The following is a 23,475-nucleotide window of genomic DNA, read 5'->3' as shown; positions in this document are numbered from 1 at the left end:
GATGGACACTGACTTACTTAAACTGACAGAAGACGTCGGCATATTCAGCAGAAATGCTGGAGGCCTGCAGGACGGTCACCCTGAAGGTAAAAATGTTTCCGATTTTCAGGTGCTCCAAAGTCGCATCTAAAGCTGCATCCGGACCCGCCTTCGCTGGGTTCTCCAACTCGTCTGCTCCAGCTGATGTGAATAGAAAAAAAAATAAAAAATGGACATCGGCTTAAATTAAACTCTTTAGGTTTAGTTTAGATCCTCTGAAAGCTTTGGAAACAGCGGCTCCAGTATTCCTCTCATAAGCAAAGGAAAACATCACTCACAAGCACCCAGAGGAATGAGCTATCCATTCACTCATAAGACATGGTTACCCGCACATGTGTTGTTGTTGACCTCATCTGCTGACGGGCTCGTTTCAGCATTTTGGCCTTCCCCTTCCACGATCCGAAGCTCTTCCTGAGAAACCCCTGTGCGGCTCAGTCCAACTCCGACAGAGCACGACTCTGACTGGAACTGAACATGCGAGGTCCAAGACACAGCAGTCAGTGAGGACACAGCTTTTAAAAAGCATCACTGCTCTTTGTTCAAATGTCCCAATATTACTCATGTGAAGAGTAATAACTGGTTGTTCAACTGGTTGATTTTGTTTCTATTTAGGGTATTACAATAAAAGAGGGGTAAACACAAAGGCAGATTGTACTTTTTGGGGGGGAATACTGTGAAAGTCACGTATTGCTTTCCTTTCACTTCACCATTAGACATTAGTTTGTGTTGCTCTGTCACATGAAATCCCATTTACAGACATGCATCTGCAGCAGCAACAAGTGAATAAGGTCAAGGTTTGTGAATACTTATACAAGTCATTGAAATGTATCTAGGGCTGAAATTATTTATTTGATTCATCATGATTAGTCACTTATTGAAATAATTGTCAACTAATTTAGTATTCAATTAATCATTAACAAGAGTATACGATCTAAAAATTAAGCCAAAACTGTTCAAAAAACAAACATTTTGCATTTACGATCAAGAAATTCGTCTTTGTCTCTAAATATGTTCGACCCCAAATTCCTCAAGTTGCATAGTTTAAGCTTCACCTGGTTCAGATTCTATACAAAAAAAAAGGATTTGGGCTTTCTAATCGGTTAATCCAAAAAATAATTAACAGATATGTATTGCCAAGTCCAACAGAAAAAGCTTCATGAGTTTCTATTTAGTTTCCTTACACAGAAACTTTTCAGTCTCCTTTGAATAATTCATTGAGCATACTTCACCATTTGGCAAGTAGGATCAATTGGAATGCATGAGTGACTGAAATGAAGTTATTTTTTGTAAAGTGCCTTTAGAAGGCATTTGTTTTAAACTTGTGCTACATAAGTGAACTGAATTAAACTTTTCACATGTTGAGTTTAAAAGTACTTTTAGCTGCATATGCATTATTTGTTACAATTATGCATCTGCATCATTGTAGCAGATGCAAACAGAAAAATTTTTCTTATTTAAAAAAAATATATTTTAATGTATTTAATATGGATATTATGAAAAATATCTGATTAATCAATTAACCAGCAGAATAATTGTTACGTTAGCTAAACAATGGCATCATACATTGGATTTATTTCCTCCCTTACCTTCTCATACTGCTGATCCTCAAAAGAGATTTTGGCCGTGCCAGACTGTCTCACGCCGGAGCCGTAGTCGGGAGCTTCCTCATCGGCTGGAGGGAAACAGAGAGCACCTTCACTTCATTCCCTCCAGAAGTCGCACCCAGCGTGTCTTTTCAGCCGCTTCACGCCGACAGACGCGAGCGACGGCAACCCGGCGGGTCTGGGCCTTACCTGATATGGCCTGAACGGCCACGCGCAGGAAGCCCTTCACCTCTCCTTTCTCGCTGACGATGGCCACGCGGTGCACCAGAGGAACCGGGTACAGCAGGTTGCTCAGATAGACGAAAGCCCTGCGCAGTTAAAAGAAAAAAAAGGGGGGAAAAAAACAGGCAAAACATTAAAAACACAAGCAGACGTTTGATAGGAGAAAGAGACGGTTGACATTTAGTACATTTCCACCGGGCAGGACAACAGAACACAGAGCTGCGAAGCAACCAAACAGAAGCTGGGACTGCTCTTGCGATGGCCATGGTTGCCCTTTACTATTGCTGCATTAAGGGCGTTTCTTCCTTTATTAATAAGCCAATATGTTAAGACGGTTATGGCTTGCATGCAGTATTCCTGTTGCTTTTAATACGAATGAAGCCTTGGTGAGGCTTAGGAGCACGTTTGCAAGAGTAACTTTAGATTTGTAAATATATAGCAAATTTATGATCAGGAGTTTTGCACTCACTGCAGAAAGCAAGGGCTTCCCCTTGCTTTTTCTACAATTTTAGATTTAATTTTGTATATTTAAGAGAAGTCAAATGTAATCACAAAGCTAATTTATGATTTAAAATAAGATTTAAATACTCAGAGTTGACACTTAAGTCACTCTGCATTACAGTACCTTGATAAAAGTATTGATATCTTTGAACATTTTTATGTATTTTTGGGGGAATTTTATTGTGATAGGAAATTGTTGTGTTTAAAATTACATTGGTAAACAAAAAAACAAAAACATTTCCTTCCAGTTTACTATTAGTTCTGTCACATTAAATCTACTTAAACACAATTTGATTTCATTTTCTTTTTAGTTAGCTAAATAAAATGTGAAAAGGTTCAAGAGGTATGAATACTTTTGAAAGGCACCGCATGTCAAATAATTTACGGGTCAAATTCCTCAAGAGTATAAATGTTTTTAAAGGTTGTTTCAAAGTACAATATCAGATCTATGAGTTAAAGGTCAGATTTTCCACAAGCCAGAGGTTTGGGGGGTGCAGGGGTGGGTAGACACTTAGGGGTGGAGACTCATGACAAGATTGGTGAGGTGCAAATAAGGCATGCTCAGGACAAAAATAAATAAATAAACAAAAATGCTTTCCAGGTGTCGACTCAAAGGAATCAAAAGCAAATGGAACAGAACGCAACATGACTTGGCTTGAATAAAAACTGCCAACAGCTTGATAAATAATTTGCTACACCCAAAAAAACAAAAAAAAACAACGAATGACATCCAAAATCAAAGTGCACCTGGGCAAAAGTAAAAGTGGTGTTTTGTACAAAATATGAGTTCATCGTTCGATGTGTTCAAGTTAAAGTTGCCGAAAAGAAAAGGTCAAACTAAAAACGTGTGCTCTGGCATGCCTAAAAGAGACAGCTGCAGTAGAAACCAGCTCTTTCATCTTGAAATTTTGGAGTGTTTCTTGCTCATATAACGTGGCTCGCTCAAATTAATCACTTCCAACAGGAACAGAACAATTCGCTGTAGATCCCTTTGTAATGCTAATCAGATCAGTCCTTAATAATCCCCATGACTCAGCTTCTTCGGTAAGTCATTCACATTCATGCTTCTGGCACAAACCTCAGTGTTTTATTTAGCAGCACAGTGCTTCAAGGCGTCTGCTGGTTTTTACGCTTTTCACTCCAAAAATACAAAATCTTACCAAGTACATTTGGTCTCGTTTCTAGTGCAAATATCTTAGTACACTTGAAATAAGAAATATAATACCATCAGTTATTATAGAACTTCTTGCTGAATACTAAAATACTTCAGCAAGATAGAGGAGCTCATTTTAAGTCAATAATTCCTCAATATTGATGAAAATGTACTACTTCCACTGGGAGATTATTTTTCTTATAACATTGGAAAATGTCTTGCTATACGTGACTTTTTTCACATAACAGCTTGTAAGATGAACACACTTCAATTAGTCATTTGACAATATTCCCTCAACTAAAGTAACCTTGGTTTTAGTTTAAAAACCTGTTTCCAGAAGTATTAAAATATTTTATTTCACAAAGAAGCAACAAAGCAAAAAAAAAAAAAAGAAGATAATAAGAGCATAAAAATGTAGATGCATATAAAATATTGAAACCAGAAACTGTCTATTCAGGAGTAGCTTCATATGTTCAGTGTGAAGAGAGATTTGCAAATATTTCTGGTTCCAATTTCAGAAAGACTAGAACAATTAAAACTAAGACCAGAACATAATAATAATAACATAAAAAATATATTCAAAAGCTTGTTTACCTGTGAACGGTAAACAATCAGGAGGTGTTAAAAAAAGTGAGCAAAGAAAAACACCAGTCATGAAGCACTGAACTGCAAAAGCATAAAATCTTACCAAAATTTGCGGTCTAGTTTCTAGAGAAAAAGTCTTATTACACTTGAAATAAGACAAAAGTAATTTAAACGCCACTTTTCAGCAAGCTATAGTAGCTTGTTTAGAGTCAATAATTCCTTAGCATTGATGAAAAAGATTCTTGCTCTCAGAGTTCACTTATAACATAGGAAAATGTCTTGTTCAAATTAAATAATCTGCATATGAAACTAAAACGTTTTCATCAATTTTAAGAGCTTATGTACCAAGAATAAGCTCCTATAACTTACTCAAAAGTTATTAATAAGTTAGTTTTGTATTATTTCAAATACATTATAATATTTTAACTAGAAACAAAACAAAAATACTTGGTAAAATTTTGTGTTTTTGCAGTGTGATTGTTTTAAATGAGTCACCTCTATGTTGACATCAAAGATGCAGCTTGCCTCTCATACCTGGGGAGCGAAATTACAGCAAAATATGCAGACTAAGAGAAATTCAGATTGATGATTTGATGCTCCAATGTAAAACGCAAACTACCCATTAAACATCCTTATTGTGGATAAAGCTTTCTTAAATGTGCGCTTCATTTCTCACAATGCAAATCGGAGGAACAAAACCCAGTGTCTCAGTGTGAAAGAGCTAGTTTCCTCCGCCAGCATGCTCCTGAAACCTCACCAACCTTCCCACTACACTGAATAATGGAGAGCGGTCGTAAAAGGGGTCCAGGCCTTCGCTGGAGCCTCGGCAGAGCCCTCCAACATCATCATCATCATCATCATCATCCTCCTCTGGCCCGAGCTCGGAGCACGGGTCGTCCAAAAAGATATCATCATCCAGGTCGTCCAACTCCTCCAATTCCTCCTCCTCTCCTCGACCCTCCCTCTGCGAGTCAGCCAGCTCAGTAATTTCAGAGGTGGAAAGGGTCGGGGATGGAGTGGGGTCACTCATGCGCTCGCTCATGCACGTGTTGAAAATGGGATTTCTGGTGCAGCCAGAAACATGGGAACTAGGTTAGTAGAGTTAGATAGAAAGCACACATTGGAATACATATGGACAGGAGGGAACCTTTCCCAGATTGAGACTAAATGCTGAGACATAGAAGAGACATGGGAAAAGAGTTTCCCAGCAGTAAACTAAATAGGGGGCAAAGGACGTGTGTGTCTGCGTAGTAAGATTTTCTTGGGTTAGACCTTTTTTTTGTTTTCAAAGTGAAGGCCACGGTGAAGTTGCCCCGCCCCAGCCACACCCCCTTCATCAAATCAAACAAATTTGGTGTTAATCAGCTGTGCTACATTTTTACTGGTCTGTGCTTTTTTATTTTGAAAGTTTAAATGTTAAAAGTTCAACCAGCCACTCAACATTACCCAAATCAAATTGGTGTTCAATGTTAGTGGCATGTTTGAGGAGGAAAATTTTAGCAGCCCAAACATAACAAACGTAACATAATTGACTGCCACCAAATTTGCTTGATTTCAGAAATGTGGGAGGGGCTGGTTGACCTTCTATGATCTCCAGAAACTTTTATTAGCATCTTAAAACTGATACCAGCACGACAAAAATTTTTGCTGCACAAAAGGCAGCAAAAATATTTGACAGCAATTTTGTTTGGGCACGGAGGTGGGTTAATCTGGTTTTCAATCATTTATACAAAATCTAACATAATAGATTGAAATGTTATTTGTAGTGCTCATCTTTCTGATTGGCTGCCAGTCAGATTTACCAAGATGCTTTGCTCCACAAGCTAGCAAAGCAAGCGGAAAATGGAAACATTTCTGACAAGAAACCCTGAAGGAAGTGTCCAGCAGCCCTGCTGCGCAGAACAACTGCTGCAAAAAATGCTCAAGAAAACTCAGGGCCAACTAGAATCAGAAGGTATAAGACAGCATTTATGTAAGCAAATCAATAAAAGTGAGGGGGTGGGGGGAAACAATTCTAGACCATGATTTTACTTCAGGTATTTTGCAGTATTGTCTGCTGGTTTGAACCCAAAAGTTAACACTGCCTAGGAGGCCATGGCATGAAAAGGTCTTGAAACCCCCCTGTTAGACCATGAGCAAGAGATACAACTCAAAAATGCCATGTGGTACTCAAAATTAATTCCCGTTTATTACTTCATTGTTATTAATGACCAATAAAACATAAAAAATAAACGATACTGGTCAACTCAAACAGTAGACAGAATGACAGAAGCCATCCTTGTTCAGTGGTCTTAGTAAACAAACGTGGCCAACAATTGTTGCAACAAGATAATGAGAAACCCTGTCCTGTATCTCTTCCAGTATGAAGTGGATGATGTTTGGCGTTTACCTGCCAACCAAGCGGAACCATGGGAAGCGATCGTAGAAAGGGTCGCCTCTTGTCATGACACTTTCACTCTCCTCTGTGGTATTATTGGGTACATCAGCAGCACGGTCATACATCTCTCGCATGAGGTCAAGCCTTTGCCTGCAGGAAGAGGAAACGCAGAGTAAGGATGTTTTCACAGCTGATAGTCCGGTGGACTCAGTTCCATTGCGGATGAAACCTGCAACATTTGCAACAATTTCACTGTATTGTGTCAAATGAACCAATCCCTTTGAAAAGAAAAAAAAACTAGTTCCCCTCCTTGCCTGCGGTGGCGCTGCACCAAGAACCACTGAAGAAAATGACACAAAAACCTCTGAAGAACACACCGAGCACAACTTCCTTCTTAGCAAAATGTAAACAAAAATCGAGTGTTGTCAGATTTTAGTGGCACCCCACTAAAATCTTGTCTTTTGTTTTTGGTAGAAGACCACGAGCCATTTTTGCCTTCTAGTGCTATACCGGAATGTTTGTTTTTATCCAGTATGCCTTGCACTTTAGACTGCATCCACATATACATTCGAACCGCAAAGAGACCTGGGGTTTTTAGGTGGACCAAAGTTCACTTTTTTGGTTCGTGTCAGAGTTTGGTTGCGCATTCACACCTACGAATATAAACTGGACTTTCTAGGCAAACAAACTACAGTTCAACTAAAGTGAACAAATTAGGGCTGGTGTGAATGCACCCTAAGAAATAGATACTGAATAGATATTGAAGAGTAAAAAGTATGAAATTAATTTTACTACCTTTCATCAGTGGTGTAAGATAGTGTTTAGCCAGTGGCCGTTTTTTGTCATGTTGTGTTAATGTTGAAGTGGGTGAGGGAGTGGAGCAAGAAGTGAGAGGAAGAGAGACATAAGAACTGGGAGAGTGAATGCTTAAACAAAGGACCTGGGCTGGTTAGTAAATGGAGGTGAGAGAGAGAGTGGCAGCAAGGGGGGAGGAAGAGTACATCAAAAACTGGGAAAGGAATCCAACACTAAACAATAACATAAGAAACCTAATTAAACTAGAGTAACTAGGAAAGAACTGAACCAAAGAAAAACAGGAACATGATGATCTAATCAAAAATAAAAACAGAAATCAAATCAGAACTTAAGAACCCATGAGAAATTAAAAAAAAACCCAATACACTGGCAGGTTCATTTAGACAAAGACAGCCTACCTTAATTTTTCTAATGTCCAGAAGTGAGTTGCTCCATTCTTCTGATCTTGCACTTCCACAGCCACAATAGTACGAGGAAAATGTCTACTTTCTCTGTCTTCAGTCGCCTCTGGGGGCAACAGGTCAGGAGGAAGTGGGGAGTAGAGAGTGTCTGTGAGCAACACAAACTGGAACTGGACCTGCAGGGGAACAAGAAGCAGCCGTTAGGCAACAGACAGCATAGAGGTTATATCAGGGGTGTCAAGCTCCAGTCCTCAAGGGCCGCTGTCCTGCAGTTTTTAGATGTGCCACAGGTACAAAACACTGGAATGAAATGGCTTAATTACCTCCTCCTTGTGTAGACCAGTTCTCCAAAGCCTTGCTAATGACCTAATTATTCTATTCAGGTGTGGTGCAGCGGAGGCACATCTAAAAGTTGCAGGACAGCGGCCCTCGAGGACTGCAGTTTGACACCCCTGGGTTATATATTTAATGAGTCAAATTAACATGCTGCACCTTCTTTTTGAGTTCTACACTGATGGCATTGGCTTCTTTAAGAAAGATGGCATTTCCCCACAGCAGGTCACGCAGCGAGGTGAACTGGTAGCACCTCCACTTCCTGAAGCCCCACACAGCCAGCTCTCTCTCCTTCTCCGTCCACTGAACTGTTAATTCAGAAAAGAAAAAATAAAAGGGAACTCATGTGGTCAAGATGCATTAACGACAGAGAGACAACATTTGAACCCAGACATCATCTTCACCTTCCTCTTCTGGTTCCTCCTCTTCTTCAGGGGCTTCTGGGTAACAACGGTCCACCTGCTTCTGTAAAGCCTCAAGTTTGCTCTCATAATCCTACACAAAAAAATGATAATCAGTAAATTAAAGGACTAAAACAGATTGCAATGCATTAGCTCCAATACCTGACATCTTTGTGTAGTTATTGGTGTAGCCCTTTGTACAAACTATCAGTAGGAAACTAGAAAGTCCTCTGAACAAACTCTTGTAAAACTACAAAATGTGCCAGTTTCCCTACCAGTCTTTGCTGCTCTAGAAGATTGTTGACTTCTTCTCTTTCTTTGCGGTACTGATCCTCCAGCTCCTGAAGCCTGAGGACAGAAATAGATGCAGTCAAAACAGGTTGGATGGAGGCGACACACCAAACCAAACCGATGAAGCCTTCTATTTTTATACCAGTGCGTTAAAAAAAAAGAGGATGCAGTCATCTGTAATTAATCTGTAATCTGTAATAGTATTTTAAGCTTAGCAGCCCAAAAACTTATCACAAAGAAATAGCTATGCAAATAAGTTCCATCCCTTTATGACTGGCATCAGATTATGGTCTATACAGGATGAAAAGAATTAGTTTTTCAGGTAAATTCCCGTTTGCAAGATTTGAAAAGATCTGGGATAAAGAGAAAAATTAATTGAGGTAAAATGTCCAGAATTTTTGAGACTCTCTAGACAAGTTTTACTGTAATTTGAGTTATTTACAAGTCTTATATGTACACCACACCTTCTACTTTTCTATTTTTTCATGTTCAGTTATATTAAGAAAAGCTTGGAAAAAACAAAATAAGCTCATCAGCTCTAATACTTCAGTTTCCACCTTAGTGTTGTGAAAAAGTATCGATACTCATTGATGGTTTGATCACTTTACAACTGAAAAGCTCTATTTTAGAGAGATTTAATGTGACAAAACAAAGTATTGCATGATTGTGAAGTGGAAGGAGAATGATACATGGTTTTCATATTTGTTTGGAGACAATTATTCAGAGAAGCAGCCAAGAGGAACATGGTACTCTAGAGATCTACAGACTCTTCCGACAGGATAATTAAAGCAAAATGTGGTTTTACAAAAAACCATTTTGTTGAACCAGTTTTCAAATTTGTGATTGTGAATGGCTTAAAGAAACATTTTTTTCCCCTTTTAGGTCATAATCATGCACTACTCTGTGTTAGTCTATCACAAAGTAAGGTGAGAAAATCAGCAAAAGGTTCAATTTAAATAGGCGTATTTTCCATCCAAGCTGAGGTTTTTGGGGTTTTTTTTATACCTCTGTTCCATTTCTTGTTTCATGTCAATGCCCTGCTTCTCCAACAGCTCTCTCTGGGCAAAAGCCCAGTCAACAGGCTCTGCAGGGGTCTCAGCGCAGGGGGTCCGCTCCCTTTCAGCTCTAGCCTGCTCAGGGTGGTTGAACCGGAACACGTGGCTTTTCCCCAGGATGATGCGATTTCCTTTAAGGAACGGAAGCTCGTATCAGAAAAACCAAGTAAAATGACTCATGTTTGCACAAAGATGACATTAGGCGACTTGGTATTCTGACCTGACTTCAGAACTGTTGCTTCTGTCACTCTCTTTCCATTGACGTAAGTCTCGGCTCCTTCGCAGGGCTCTAGGACGACTGCTGCTTAGTAACAGAGAGAGATTTGATATTACAGCAGTAGTGATGATGGTTGAGCCCATTGCGCTAGAACCATCTGCTCACTTTCCCCTGATGGGCCAGCGCATCTCGTAAAGGTGCAGTGCTCATCCTGGATAAAATGGCCGCTGAGGACGATGTCTTGACGGCTGCTGGCGTCCAAACGGCCCACCCTAGAAAGCAACAGGATATATTCCAACTTCAACTTTTCAATACAATATAACACTTCCAGATGGGGAAAAAATATATACATTTGTGATCATCTGACCTGGTGATTCCCTCTTTAATGTAGTACAGCAGACACTCAGACATCAAAGGATCCTCATTGAGGTTCACCAAATGAGGCGTCTGACCAAGAAGAATGACTCATTTAGTGACAAGCAACCTTTGCTAGTGAAATAATTTAGCATCCGTGTGGAAGACGAATGGAAAAGCATCAATAGTGGTTAAACGCCATGCAGGAAATTCACTTCCCGCAGCATTTAAATGTGGGTGTTTACCGTTGAGTTGTATGTACATAGGAAGGCGAACGGTTCATAAATCACCGAAATGGGGACACAACCATTATATATTCCTCCATGTTTACGCCCATCCGTGCCGTCAATGCAGTGAGGAAGTGTTTGAAGTGTAATTAAGTAGATCAAGGAAACAAAAGTCTCATCTGACATGCCTACGCCACACTCCTCTTAAAGAGAACCTCACAGCACTCAGTGGAAAGACACACCACAGAGCGACAAACCTCGTTAGGGGAAAACAGACCAACTGTGTCTATAAACACAGGCTGGGGCTTTCTGGGGCAATCAGAGGGCTTCGGGGCAAATAAGCAAGCAATTTGTTGATTAATTTTATAGATAAATGTTTCATTTTAAAGACTGCTTGGAGACATGCAACATAATGCAATTGATTTTTACTTTATTGTTTTTTGTTTTTTTTTACCTTTTTAGGAGAGAACACACCAACGGTGCCGCCATCTTCTCGTATCGCCACACCCATTTCTGCCAGCAGGGCCTCTCTGTGGAGAAACAATGTTCTTGATAAACTTAAGAGGCAATTCACAGGTTTTTTTTTGCATGTACTTTTTGCTTTTGCATTTATGAACAACATGAGTGATAAGACACAACATATTTATGTTGAGGAGCAGCTTGGAGGAAAGATAGACTAGAAACATTATGTTTTCTCATTTTTAAGTTCCTTACTGTGGCGGTTCTTTCACGAGTGGCACCAATTATGGTTTTTAACATAGAAATAATGTTGACATTTCCTGAGATAAGGAAGCGAGTTGCATTAAATATATGCAGAGGGAAAATATTCAAAATCACTAAATCTTGCTTAGTGATTGTTTTTTGCCTGTCTAACTTAGAAGTAACCTTTCAGCAAGACATAAAAGCTTGTTTTGTTACTTATTCCTTGATACTGATAAAAAAAAAGTTCTAGTTAAAAGTAAAATAATCTACCCGTGGAAAGACATTTTTCCCCATGTTATAAGGCAAAAAAATCTTCCAGTGGAACTGCAAAATATACAAAATAATTGATGAAAATACCTTGTCATCAATATATTTTTATGAAGTCTGTAAATCCTTATATACAATTTCCACATTTATTTAGGTCATCAATTGTCTTCTGCTTTGTTGGCCACATTCTTACTATTGTAGACTTGTGATTGTTAGAGAATTTTCGGAATTATCATTTTGTTTTTACTTTAGGTGAAATTCAGTCTAATTAAAGTGTTCTCTTTCCTTATGTGTATTTTCTGACGTGGAGGTCAGGATGTCTGTTTATCTTCATGTGAGCAGTTGAGTAGTTTTCTAGTTGATTAGGTTACATGTTGATTAGGCTACACGTTTACAACCTCTGTTCTTTTTACGACCTCTGCCCCTTTGACTGTTTTGACTGTTTTTCTTTGACAATAAAACAGGAGCTCGCGTAAAAGGAAATCAGAACTCTCTTTGTAAACAGCTTGGAGAAGCTGCTTCAGAGATTTCTCCTTTTGCAAAAGCTTTGTCATAAAATTCATTTATGTTGTCTGTGATTCTTTATTTAGGTATATAGGAAAAAGTACCTATCATTTTGGTGCCGAAACCCGGGATCTCTCCTCCCCCGCTGCCAGGCAGAGGAAGACGCGCTGAATCCGTGCACGGCCAGAGTCAACTGGACCTGGAAAGAAAGACCCAGGAAGCAAATTCTTCGCTGGGCCAGCTACGCATGTCCGACTTTGTCTGCCAACGGCGGAGTGACGAGATCCGACTGGACAACCAGACAACTACAGAAACGTAGGTGAATTTTAAAACAAAAGGACGGCGGAGTCCTGCGAGATACAGTCGCTTAAGTTCCGTAACAAAAGGATGTCGGAGTCCTGCTAGAAGCTTAAATTCCGTAATAGGTTTGAGTCCTTGTCAAATATCAATTTGACTAAATGAAGGTTTGAGTCCTTGTCAACTTTTAGTTTGACTAAATGAAGGTTTGAGTCCTTGTCAAATACCAACTTGACTAAAGAAGTTATAAAAAGGGTTAGAGTCCCAGTTGACTGAGTTTCAACTAAAGGCAAAAGGAACGGCTTTTAGAGCCTCCTTATTTACAGGACACTCTTTAAGAGTAAGTCCTCGCGTAGATAGGAAGTTGTAATACTGTTTTGTTATTGCTGTGTTGATATTGGTGTTTTTGTCTGCTGCTTTGTTGATGTGTGTGTATGAAGGAGTGAATGGTGTTTCTCTCTCTGGGAGTAAAACTCTCTGCCTTCGGAATTAGGATCCAAAGTGAAAAACCGCTTGGAAGCTAGGCTCCAAGTAGAAGCCTGTTTTTCAGAAGGCACTGAGCGCTGATTTACAGCACTTTCTCTGAGAAAGCACAAAATACCAAAATTTTCAAGCTAAAATTGCAAGTGATTTAAATAATGGGAAAGTATAAAAAAGCACACATGAAGGAGAAAAGGCTTAAAGGGGATGGAAAGTTTATGTGTCAGATGGAGCCAGGAAACGTAATGTACCTGACTAAATGGAAGAGGAAGTACGGTATAGATGGCGTGTTGAAAGTTAAACACATGGTGTGTAGGTCTGAAATAAGCGCTAGGTTAAAAACTGGTACCAGACAACAGGAAATTATTGGTTATTGCTAGATCCTAATATAAATTTGAGATATCTCTTTTTAAATGTGCACAAGTTATTTAAAACAGGTTCCTGAAGACTAGAGTTTAAAATTAATTAAATTATAACATGACAAATAAAAAAAAATAAATAAATAAAAAAATTGGAAAATTCCTGAAGCTTCAGTAAAATATGATAAATAATTGGAGAAAAGAAAATGATTATGAGGACAGACTGAAAATTGGAGACTGATTAAATTTTGACTGACTACAAATCTGACTAATTGTTTTGTGTTTCTGTTTGTGTTACAATTCATGTTGCTGTGAAGGATTGTGTGTGATTGGAGGTATAAATACCACTTGGTATTTTATCTAATATAAAACAGTAGGATTTCGTAAAAGGGCAAATTATAGTCATCTGTCAGGAATTAAACAAAAAGGTGGTGAAGATGTGGACAACTTTCGCTTCACGATTTGAAAAGGAGTTATGACTTTCCTATAGAGGGAAGTTTAAGTGTAAATGAATTTTGACAGGTGCAAAAACAACTTGATGAGAAATTAAATGAAACAATAAAAAAAAAGGGAAAAACATTTCTTCTCAGAGAACAATGTTTTATACTGCATAGATTACTGGGTAGCATAACTACAAAAGGTTAAAACACCAACTTGGTGCTATGATCCTTTGGCTGTATGTCTGGAGGGGTCAGCGATCAGAGTTTGGTACCGACCTGGACTTTATCCAGCCTCATATCTCGCTTAAATTCCAAAATGAGAGGAGGGCTGCTCTCTGGCTTCACAGCTTCAGCATTAAGGATCAACAAACTTAAAGTAATTCACTGGTCTCTGATAAGATGTTCACTCAAACTAAGTTAATTAAATTAACTTACATTCTACATTTTAAAATCTAACATGGCAAAGAATATAAAGAGACTACGGGTTTAACATGTTTCATGTTTATATGTGTTCTAAATGATTTAGAATTCTAAAATATAAATAATGTTCGGTAATAAGTGGCTAAAACTATAAAATCAAAAGAGAGAAAAGATATACATGAGATATTTAGAAATAAAAAACACAAAAAGAAAGATAAACCCTCATTGACTCCTATTTGCTTCTTTCCTTTTCCTTTGTCTGAGCCTCGCTGCGGTGCGTCTGACCTCTGACCTCAACTCGAAGCTGTCCTGCAATGGATCAAATGAAGTCCCTCCCTCATCACCAGCTTCTGACAGCAATCAAGAAGACAAAGAAGAGTTCCATCACATCCAGACACTAAAATGCAACTGAACTCTTACAATCTCCGCTGATCTACTCCCTGATATCAGCGTGGAGAAGGAAAAGATAATGTGCTTCAGAGACGAAGACAACAAACTGAACTATTCAATGCTTGTTTCATTTGTGAAATGTTTGGACATTGACAGAGGGACAGTCTGGACAACTCAAGATCCAACACCAGAAACTGCAGAGTGAGTTAAAGGGGGAGGGAGGATTGCACCCCAGCGACGCCAGAACCAAGAGGAGGAGGGAGAAATGAGACAGAAAGGAGACATCAAAAGATAAGTGTATCACACACACAGCTGTTATACACTGCTATTGCAATGAAAACTTGCTTTCTTACTAACCCTTTTCACATATTATCTAGCCAGGAAAGAAAGTCTTAGAGGCTTTTATGTTCAATATTAGACAAATTCTCTCAGTTTGTCCCTGTTAACTCTGAATCCTGTACAGCAGGACCACTGCTAAGGATCCTCTTAGGGTCCACGAGCCATAGGTTGGGAAACCTAAAGGGAAAACTGCAATTACTAAAAGGAGGCCACTCCAATCGAGCAAGGTGATTGGGTCTACATAAAGGTCATCAAACGAAAGAACTGGGCGAGTCCACGGTGGGAAGGACCGTTCCAGGTGCTGATGACCACACCAACAGCTGTAACGATTGCTGAAAGACCCACATGGATTCATCTCAGTCACTGTAAGGTACAGAGAGTGTTAGACCCCTAAATCAGAGTGACGGGGAAGTCTGATTTACAAAGGGGTTCTGTCGTTTAGGACAGTTCGTCTCAAGGTCAGCAGAAGAATTCAACAGATCCTCACTCTGCTAGGCTGGGGGTCCTGACATCTCTGTATTCTGAGCAGAAATGGGGTCTCCACATGCCAGGTGGATCCTCTAATGTGTTGTGACTGCAGCATGTCAACTGTTTTGCAGAGGGAGTGGTCTCACTCTCAATAGGATAAGGAGAAGAGCAGACACAACCTCCCTCCAGTTTCATCCGCATGACTGTGGTGGAAACTGATGAATAGAACCGCTTATGAGGGACATGCTGTGAACTGCTACGTGTGTGCGCAGATGCCGGTTTCCATACATAACTCAGGTCTACGACCAGGTAACATTACTGACGACAAACAGATGTGTCTCTACGTTCTAAGCACCAGACCACGGCGTATCCCACCCCTAAGAGGAGACAGACCACGTGAGGAGGACTATTCAGTTGACCTCCGGATGGGAGAGGCTGTGCAAAGCCTCTTTCAATCTTTAAATTGTTCACTTGCAGATGATGTACTTCCTTTTTCGTCATCTCAACAAACTGTATGGAAAATACCAGAGATCATTTCGTTAGCAGGAGCTAAACCAGGATCTCTAGGGAACTGTGTTTATAATAATGGACATGTTGTTCTAGGGACGGTGCCCTGGAATTTGTGTAACAGAGTTTACACCTACTGCGAACCGACACAGGATTTCATCACCTGTACAGCATGCAGGGGTCAAGAGACGACTCCACACTGCAAAGTCTGGAAGGACAACCCAGACTGTGACAACTTGCTTCAGGAGAGGAGTTTCAACATCACGCATAAAACAAAGAGGAGACAGGAGACAACACTGTGTAGCGCCATAGTGCCAGGAGATTATGGCTCCCAAAGGCAGACTGGTACTTCATATGTGGAAATGAAGCATACATGTTCTTGCCGAAAAATTGGGGAGGACTGTGTGCTGTGGTTCCTTTGATCAACCCGATTGCATTCATCAGGAAAGCACAGAATGATCTACACACCCGCTCCAAATGAACAGTTATGACAGAGGTCAAAAAATGGGGAGGCCTCACAACACATACTGGAGTTCCATGGGAATTCTGGATTTGGAACGGTGGAGAAAAATTTATGCAAAGCCTTTTTCCGTGGGTTGGTCTGGGAGAGATTCGGGACCACGTTGAGATAAACAGGTACGGATTACTGCGACTAATCAACATCACATACCAGCTGGCCAATGGCACCATGAAAGAACTGGCTGAACTGAGAAACATGGTTATGCAAAATCGTGTTGTCCTGGACTTCCTCACTGCCCCTCAAGGAGGGGTCTGTAAAATCATTGGCCCAACGTGCTGTACTTATGTACCTGACGAAACAGGAACTGGAGGAACTATTTCTGACGCTCTATACGGGCTGGAAGATTCAAAGGCATCTTATGAGTCGACTGAAGATGACTTCTTCCAAGTTTCAGATGATTTTCTGAAAAATGATGAATTTCTGTAATCAATAAACAGATGATTTCATTTGCTGAATGACTCCTACACCGAAAATGTGAAAACAAGTGGTGTTTTGGATGAAAGAAAAACTGCATTTGATTTTTGCTGTTTCTTTTATTTTTCATTTATTACTTTATATTTCATTTATTCATTGTATTTTCTGTTTAGGTTAGAAAAAAAAAAAATCTTGCATTTATTGGTCTTTTTCTTCTTTTTCTTTTTTCTTTTCTATGCTTTTGCATAAAGTTTATACATGTCGTAAAATGATAAAAAGGGGGGAATGTTAGAGAATTTTCGGAATTATCATTTTGTTTTTACTTTAGGTGAAATTCAGTCTAATTAAAGTGTTCTCTTTCCTTATGTGTATTTTCTGACGTGGAGGTCAGGATGTCTGTTTATCTTCATGTGAGCAGTTGAGTAGTTTTCTAGTTGATTAGGTTACATGTTGATTAGGCTACACGTTTACAACCTCTGTTCTTTTTACGACCTCTGCCCCTTTGACTGTTTTGACTGTTTTTCTTTGACAATAAAACAGGAGCTCGCGTAAAAGGAAATCAGAACTCTCTTTGTAAACAGCTTGGAGAAGCTGCTTCAGAGATTTCTCCTTTTGCAAAAGCTTTGTCATAAAATTCATTTATGTTGTCTGTGATTCTTTATTTAGGTATATAGGAAAAAGTACCTATCAGTGATCAGGGGCCAAACAAAATTATTTCACAGTTTGAACTTGTCTAAGTGGTGCTACAACCATTTCTACTGGTTGCCTAAATAAACTCCCACCATCTTACCTTTCCATTCTAATGGCTTCTGTCCGGCGAAGCTTTTCTTCCCAGGTCTCGTTTAGTTCGGCAATTATTTTCTCCGTTTCCTGACATTTGAAAACAAAAAGGGGACAGTTAAGATGCATGTACATGTGAGAGGACTTCCGGGAACTCTATCATGGCCACAGCTTAAAAGGCGAGCTCCCCAACACAGATTTTTGCAAACCCAATTAATCTGATAATTTATCAACAAAAAGTCCAAAAATAACATTTTAAAAGGGGCATTTATCATGACTGGAGGGCAATACAGCAGAAAGTCTCAAAAATCCGTGTTAGACGACATAGGGGTCAATGGTAACAAAACATTAGCTTTGAAGTGTAACACTGGGGAAGAACCCGGATTGTGACAGAGGACGTGGCCTTGTAGCCAACTAGTAGATTTCTCAAATTATGTTTGATAACCTAGGGTCTCCCTACTAAAAGTACCCAGGTAGGTCTGGCTTTAAATGACAATACAGAAGTTGTGTACACAATACATTTTATTTATTTACAACATTAAAAATAGATTTATTCTATTTTAAGAAAAACCAATAAAGCCCAGCAATCTAGTAAAGAAGTTAGGAGGAATCTGAGATTTAAACATAACAAACCACGACAACCCAAATTAGTAGAATCACAAAAGTAACAAGGACGACAAGAAAACCTTAAATCCCAAATTACATATAGCTTTAAGAACTGCCCTAAAGAGCCGCCCTGAGTAAGTGCATCTATAAAAATGGGCTATCAAACTGTAGTTCTGGCACCATGAAGGGTTCTAAAGTGCTTATACTGAAGCCCTGGTTCCAAGGCGGAATAACCAAGCGGCAACACCATTCCGATCACCTAACAGAATACAAGCATAAACCTGAGAGCATTAAATACCAAGAACATGAGAGCATAACAGGCAACAGCAGCAATCGTAATTGGTCACATCTGCATTAAAGGTAGATTCGGACCGCTGTAGTGGCAATGCACCAAAATATAACCCAACCAAAGGTCAAACTCGCACCTCCGACTGTATGCAGCGACTGGTGTAGCAGCCGACGCCTGGAGAACCAACAGCTTGGGGTGCGCACCCGGCGCTCATATATACTAATGAGCCAGGCAACGTTGCAACCCCGCAGTGAAAGTGGAGGAACGGGGCATGGTGTGTTCATAGGCCCGACACGGGTGGGAATTTCCGGTCACTTCTGCAACAGCACTGTTTAATGAGTAAAACCACTCGGTTACAGAAGCTAGCTGATTCAGCTAAAGAAGCAACAGAGGACCCAGAGTTGAACGTAAAGACTCAAACCGCAGAGGTCCGTTCAAATTGAGCCATGGAAAACATGGAAACAATTCTGCAATTGACGCAAGTCAGGGTTTTCGAGACTTCCCTCAAGAAAACTCTGACACGCCAAGAAATTTAGGAGGAGATTAAAGTTGCCAACAGCCGGATTGATAACGCAGGGAAGCGGGTAGAAGAAGCGGAGGTGCGCTTGCAAGATACAATTGAGCTCCTGGAGCTACAGAAACAGTTCGAAACACGGCTTGTGGATCAGGGGGGAGAATGTTCGGATTCATGGACTAAAGGAGGGTGCAGAAGACGGCGCCGGATCGATGACGCAATTTATAGAAAACCCTTTGAAAGAGAAACTGGAGCTGCCGCCGACTTTTCCTTTCCAGATAGAAAGAGCTCATCAGGCTCTGCCGCCGCGTCCCTCCCCGCAATCACCACCGAGATCTATAGCGGTAAAGTTTATGAGCTTCATAGTGAAAGAAGAGACTTAAACAAGACTTAAACAAGGTCAAAGCGCAGACCCCACTCTTGGAAGTTCTTCTGTTTGTCACAAGTTCATCAGTGAACGTTCTAAAATTGTTTAGTTGTGTGTTCATTATTACTTTATCTGTAGCCTAAAGGTTCTTCAAGATGTAGAGAAGGTGGAAAATAAGGAGTTACATGGGTAAATGACAGCACAGAAAAATGTACTAAAGTTGGCCTCTTTTAATGTGAATGGGATCCTCAACCCAGTTAAAAGGTCTAGTATTAGGAAAATTTAGAAGGGAGGGAGTGAGAGTGGTACTGCTGCAGGAGACGCACCTGACACAGAAAGAACATGAGAAACTTAAGAGAAATGGTTTTAATCAACTATTTTACTCATCATATAGATCAGGCCATAAGAGAGGAGTGACATATGGATATCAGAGAGTTTCATATTTTAAAAGCTTTCAGAAACAATAGACAAAGAGGGGAGATACGTGCTGATTAAGGGGAGATTAGAAGGAGAACTGGTTACTATCCTGAACATGTTTAAAAAATCTCAAGAAATCAAAAGAATACAAATGGAGACAAACTGTATTTTGGAAGATGAGATTAAAAAAACACAACCTTTTGTACACAAAACAAAGATATTATGAAGGAGCAGGTAAATCAGCTAAATAGTAAGTGGTATCACTTACCACTTACAAGTGGTAAGTAATAATATTTTCAAAATCAGGGACTCCTCTAATTTGATCAAATATAAGACAGATTAGATTCAAAATTGTTTTGAAAATTATTATAAAAATTATATTCCCAAGCAGAAAATAATAATAATAGTCAAATGCATACTTTACTAGAATCTTTGAATTTACCAAGAATAACAGAAAATCAAAATCGTATATTAACAAAGGAGATTGCAGAAGAAGAAATAGACTCAGAAATTTAAAGACTGAAAACCAACAAGGCTCTGGGTTCAAATGGATACTCTTCTGAATTTTATAAACTGCTAAGAAAACCATTGATCCCCTTGTTAAAAAATACTTTCAATTGGGTATTTAAAGAGAGAGGAACGCCAAGGTCCTGGAGGGAAGCATTCATTGTGTTTATTCCAAAGGAAGGAAAGGATCAATTAAATTGTGCCAACTATAGACCAGTTAGTGTCCTAAATTTAGACTATAGGCTATTTACAGCAGTAAAGATGTCTAGAGGTAATTCTGCCGGACATAATCAATTTGGACCAAACAGGATTCATAAAGAAAAGACAGACAACGGATAATATTAGGCGCACATTGCTGGTAATGCAAAAAATTATTAAAACCAGAACAGAAGCTGTAATATTGGGATTGGAAGCGGAAAAGCTTTTGACTCTGTCAGGTGGAATTTCTTATTTAACATGGTAGAACAATTCGGTTTTAACAAAACATTTATCAAAACTATTCAATCATTATATTACCAACCCACAACTAGGATCAAAATTAATGGGAACCTTTCCAAAGCATTTGCATTACAGCGAGAATGCCGCCAAGGCTGTTTCATTAGCACACTGTTATTTGCAATATATTTGGAACCTTTAAGCCAATGGATAAAAGTGTATGGGTAGATTGGATAATATTGAGATTAGCGAAGTTGTTGCGTCCAATGCAGGTTCAGAATGTATGTGCAGCTTCTCTTGGATGATAAGTATGGAACATTTAAAAAAAATAAAAATAAAAAAACAAACAAAAAAAACTAGAGTCTGTATGTAAAAAGAAATTTCAATAAAAATGTGCAAATAATTTAAAAAAAATGCATCTACATGTGACGTAGCTACTGAACTGAATACCGGGCGCTCACCTTCAGCCGCTCGATGGCTTCCTCGCTGCCTGGGCTGAACATAATGCGGTCATGCAGACTGGCAATAGAGGCGGCGCGGCTGGACAAGGCTGAGAGGGATGGCGATGGGCTCATCCCCGTCATGGCATTGGTCACTGTGAAAAGATCACCTCTTTGATTCACAGCTTGGCCTACATCGTTATTGTTCGTGTAATCGGACATGTCTGTCAGCGCGGGGCACAAGGAGTGGTTAGGAGGTCCGTAACAGATGGTGGAGGAAAAAATAAAAATAAAAACAAAGATAGGAAGAAGAGAAGAGAGGGAGAGTAGAAATGGAAGAACACAACATGGCTTCAAACACGTGTAACTTACAGTATAATCTGAACAGTTTGTTTAAAAGCGATGGCAGCGGGAGGAGGAAGCTGCACAGGGAGCATGTCAACTTAAATAAAGCAGCAAAGAGCCAACCAGCCACAGAAAATGCATTGATTTATGAAGCTGTAAACAGTGTCTCATTGAAAATGAAGGAAATGTAGCCATTTTACAGTAACTGTGTTCAAATTCCTGGTTTGGGTAAGAACCCTTGATGCTTTTAGTAGGATAAAGATTTAGACAAACAGGATCCATTAAACATTTTTTTTTTCATATATAGAGGTGAGCAATATGGATAAAAAAATCATATCATGATAAGCTTTTCATATCGGTCGACTCGACATTGATAATTATCATTTCGTTTTTTGTTTAGAATATCTGGTGGCGCAACCTTTCCTGTTTGATCCACAATATCCTCTCCAGCTGCTGTTCTCATTCACTTCAAGGTCTTTTTTTTTTATCTTTAAGCATCTTTTATGTATGGTGGCTAAAAATGAAACTGCTAGTACAATAGATGATCAAAAGCAATCAAGAATTCAATAGATAATTCCCATTAAGCCCACATTCCTGGTTTTAAAAATTGTTTTTTATTGGTCTGAAGTAATTTTAAATGTCATGTTTTCATTAGTTACAACTAACAGAAATAACAGGCTTTCCATCTGTAATTAATGCGTATAATATGTTTCATTTACAGATGGGATTTTACATAATGTTCAAATGTATTGAATGGGTCTGTTAAGCTGAACAGAGCACAGCACAGATTTCTGCATTCTTTTACTTGGTTTTTAGTGTGACCACACTTTGGCCTCAACACCTTCATAGATAACAGGCTATGTATTTCAGAAATATACTGCATCCAGTTTTATTTCTGTCTTGTTAATATAATTGAAAGTAGGAATATATTTGCTGAATTGTAAATTTATTTGATTCATCAGGCAAAACAAGAGAAGATTATGTTACACTAATGTAACGGGACTTTTCTTAATCTTAGCTTTGTTGTGACTCATTAACACCTAGGATAAATTCAAGTATCAACTATGTAGCTGCTGCTACGGCAACAGAGTACAACAAATTGGCAAAGTGTATGACACCCATCCATCTGGAAAGGTTTATTCTGCCAAGATGCACCAGATAAAATTGTCTCTCCAGCCGATAAAGGGGGAGAGTTATGAAAGGGTATGAAAAAAATTATGTTCTCTGTGACTGAATCATCCTTTAGTGTTACTGCACATTTAATTGTCCCAGCTGCCAGGGGAAACAGATTAAATCAGACACAAACCCTGTCAGGAAAGTGGGAAACGTCACTTTTTATAGCATGGAAGTTAATGACTGGGATGAAATGTATCATACTGCTCTCCGTATGCTTTTTACACTGTATTGCTTTCCTTTTTAAATAATGAACCCTAAAATGTTGCCTGTTTAATGGCACATCTAGGAAGCCATAGGTAGGTTCTGTTTTTTGAACATCAGCCGCCTAAAGTTTTCAGAATTATCAACAAAGCCGCCTAGATAAACCAGACTGCTCAGTGGTGCTGCAGAGAACATCGACAAACTACTCATGCTGTTGCAGCAAGCGCCATAGCAAAAGCAACAGGAAAAATAAAATATAACAAAGCAAAATAAATAGGAGACACACGTTTCAAACCCTCTATGTCAGCACCAGTTGCTCGATAGGCTGGGTGAGGTTGAAACAGAAGTTAATAGAGAGACAGAAAAGAGGAAACCTTTAGATAGAATCTTCATACCAGTAAAAATAATAGCATGTCAATTTGTTATTTTTAAAAGTATCTAAAGCGTTTAAACCCCTTGACATTTTTTTTAAACATTTTATTCTGTTACAACCACAAACTTTGTTGTATTTTATTGTAATTGTGTACAATAGACCAACGCGTATATTAAACATATTCACTGTGAAGTGGAATAAAAGTAATATACGATTTTCAGTTTTGTTCTACAAATAAAAATCTGAAAAGTGTGGTATGGATTTTATTGTATTTTATAATACTTAGACCTGGTTTGATAAAAACCTTTTCATCAGAGTGCTTGAACTTCATTCAACCTTCCA

General features: G+C 39.1%; 1 protein-coding gene across 15 annotated transcripts in view; it reads right to left on the bottom strand.

Moving 5' to 3' along the window:
• Window positions 1-23,475, bottom strand: part of kif1aa (kinesin family member 1Aa) — a 54,278-nt gene that overhangs the window by 14,660 nt on the left and 16,143 nt on the right. For 4 of the 15 annotated variants that reach the window (XM_044128625.1, XM_044128626.1, XM_044128627.1 and 1 more), the window contains exons 14-30: window positions 23,047-23,085; window positions 21,060-21,262; window positions 17,474-17,553; window positions 11,031-11,106; window positions 10,363-10,442; window positions 10,161-10,267; window positions 9,999-10,079; window positions 9,729-9,909; window positions 8,708-8,780; window positions 8,436-8,526; window positions 8,191-8,339; window positions 7,696-7,874; window positions 6,494-6,631; window positions 1,833-1,951; window positions 1,626-1,711; window positions 366-507; window positions 18-180 (exon numbers count right to left, since the gene is read on the bottom strand). In XM_044128625.1, coding sequence (XP_043984560.1) covers window positions 18-180; window positions 366-507; window positions 1,626-1,711; window positions 1,833-1,951; window positions 6,494-6,631; window positions 7,696-7,874; window positions 8,191-8,339; window positions 8,436-8,526; window positions 8,708-8,780; window positions 9,729-9,909; window positions 9,999-10,079; window positions 10,161-10,267; window positions 10,363-10,442; window positions 11,031-11,106; window positions 17,474-17,553; window positions 21,060-21,262; window positions 23,047-23,085 — 1,987 coding nt within the window. Of the gene's footprint in view, window positions 1-17; window positions 181-365; window positions 508-1,625; window positions 1,712-1,832; window positions 1,952-4,865; window positions 5,169-6,493; window positions 6,632-7,695; window positions 7,875-8,190; window positions 8,340-8,435; window positions 8,527-8,707; window positions 8,781-9,728; window positions 9,910-9,998; window positions 10,080-10,160; window positions 10,268-10,362; window positions 10,443-11,030; window positions 11,107-17,473; window positions 17,554-21,059; window positions 21,263-23,046; window positions 23,086-23,475 lie in introns of all 15 variants that reach the window. The other 11 variants (XM_044128630.1, XM_044128632.1, XM_044128631.1 and 8 more) reach the window with 5 other exon arrangements.

The sequence above is a fragment of the Gambusia affinis genome, linkage group LG10 (assembly GCF_019740435.1).
Source record: "Gambusia affinis linkage group LG10, SWU_Gaff_1.0, whole genome shotgun sequence".
Classification (NCBI taxonomy): Eukaryota; Metazoa; Chordata; class Actinopteri; order Cyprinodontiformes; family Poeciliidae; genus Gambusia; species Gambusia affinis.
This window is presented reverse-complemented; position numbering and strand designations above follow the sequence as displayed.